The sequence below is a fragment of the Dendroctonus ponderosae genome, unplaced genomic scaffold (assembly GCF_020466585.1).
Source record: "Dendroctonus ponderosae isolate FM_Combo_2020 unplaced genomic scaffold, Dpon_F_20191213v2 Dpon_F_20191213_980, whole genome shotgun sequence".
Lineage (NCBI taxonomy): Eukaryota > Metazoa > Arthropoda > Insecta > Coleoptera > Curculionidae > Dendroctonus > Dendroctonus ponderosae.
Genome location: NW_026019202.1, coordinates 3,195 through 4,621, shown reverse-complemented (window position 1 = coordinate 4,621; position 1,427 = coordinate 3,195). Strand labels below are relative to the sequence as shown.

The window sequence follows — 1,427 nt, the reverse complement described above, 5'->3', positions numbered from 1 at the left end:
AGTTCTTAAAACAATATTTAACAGTGCACGGCAATGTGCAATGATAAATACCCGGTCGTTTGAAGATGATTTTCAAAAGTTTGTAATACATTTTTCTGCAAATTGAAGGACGATCCGAATTTTTTTTGCACTTAAACTGCTTCAGTGTGTATAATTGTGTGTGTACTTTAATTTGAAATTTAAAAGAAGGCGAAACTTGAACAGGCATTTAGTACATGAGCACCCTTAACCTAGTATTTGCAGTATCTGCAGCTTCACCCTTGATAATTTGTTGATTCATTGTTATCAGCGTTATAAAATAAACTGCACCGAACACAATTATACTACATTCAATAATTGAAAAATTAAAATCACTGTCAGTTTAATAACGCAATTTGTATTTGAAAACTTTATCAGATCTACAGATGCACCCGCACTAAGAGAAAAATGTCGAATTCAAAGTGCATATGTGCGTTCCAAGCCTCAGGTGCGAAGAGGCCGGAGTTGGAGCCGCCGTGACCGAAAAAAATCGGTTCGCCCTCCCATAAAAAGTTATCACTTCAAAAAACAGTGACATGAAAAAAGTGACCAACACAAAAGTTGTGAAATTTTTAACAAAATAGAATTAGAAATAATTTTTTAAATAAAAAAATTCTGTATAAGCAAATTATTTCAGCGTAATTTTTTTAAATTACTCGTAATAAAATCATCGTTAAAGCGCTTTCTGTCTCATATGAATTGGGCAACAGTTCGTAAGTTATTACTCAGTCCATATATCTCCTGAAAACAACTCTAACAAATTACCTGTGCTCCCTTAAATAGTTGCTTACTCCCGCTCTGAGGGTTTCTTCGCCCAAAAAGAGGCTCATCATCCTTATCAGCGATGAACCTTTTTTATATGAAATCGTGTCGAAAATTTCATCAATTTCTTTTGGATCTCCAATGGGAACCGATACCTGTAAGTAACCAAATAATACCGTTTTAAGTACATGGTGTCTTCAATTTGAAACCCACTTACTGGGTGAGATGATCGGAGTGCATCAAACGAAAATACGCTCAACATATCAGTAGCTCCTTCTTCTTGGAGGGAATTCCATTGGGGGAATAAATGATCCACTGCCACACTTGCCATATAAGTGGCAAATCCCTCGTTTAGCCAAAGATCGGTCCACCACTTCATGGTTACTAAATTTCCTATAAAATTTAAATTCTACTTATCGTTTTTTATATGGGCAAACAATTACCCGAATGTGGAATTAAAACATGCGAATTTCAAAACCTACATTCCAAGAATTGAAAATTCAATTTTCTAGCTTTGCAATTTAATCTTAAATTTTTATATACAGGGTGTCCCGTAAGCACATGATCAAAAGGGTACTGCGGAGGATATTCTTTGGATCAAAAGAAGACGATCTGACTTAACTTTTACTAAGAAAAAGGCTCCTCTG

General features: G+C 35.1%; 1 protein-coding gene across 1 annotated transcript; it reads right to left on the bottom strand.

The window, feature by feature from the left end:
* Window positions 1-674: 674 nt before the first annotated feature.
* Window positions 675-1,200, bottom strand: LOC125505731 (puromycin-sensitive aminopeptidase-like protein). Its single transcript, XM_048670057.1, has 2 exons — window positions 998-1,200; window positions 675-935 (listed from the first exon to the last, which is right to left on the bottom strand). The coding sequence occupies exons 1-2, from the start codon at window positions 1,157-1,159 to the stop codon at window positions 780-782; spliced, it is 318 nt and encodes a 105-aa protein (XP_048526014.1). The 5' UTR covers window positions 1,160-1,200; the 3' UTR covers window positions 675-779.
* Window positions 1,201-1,427: the final 227 nt, after the last annotated feature.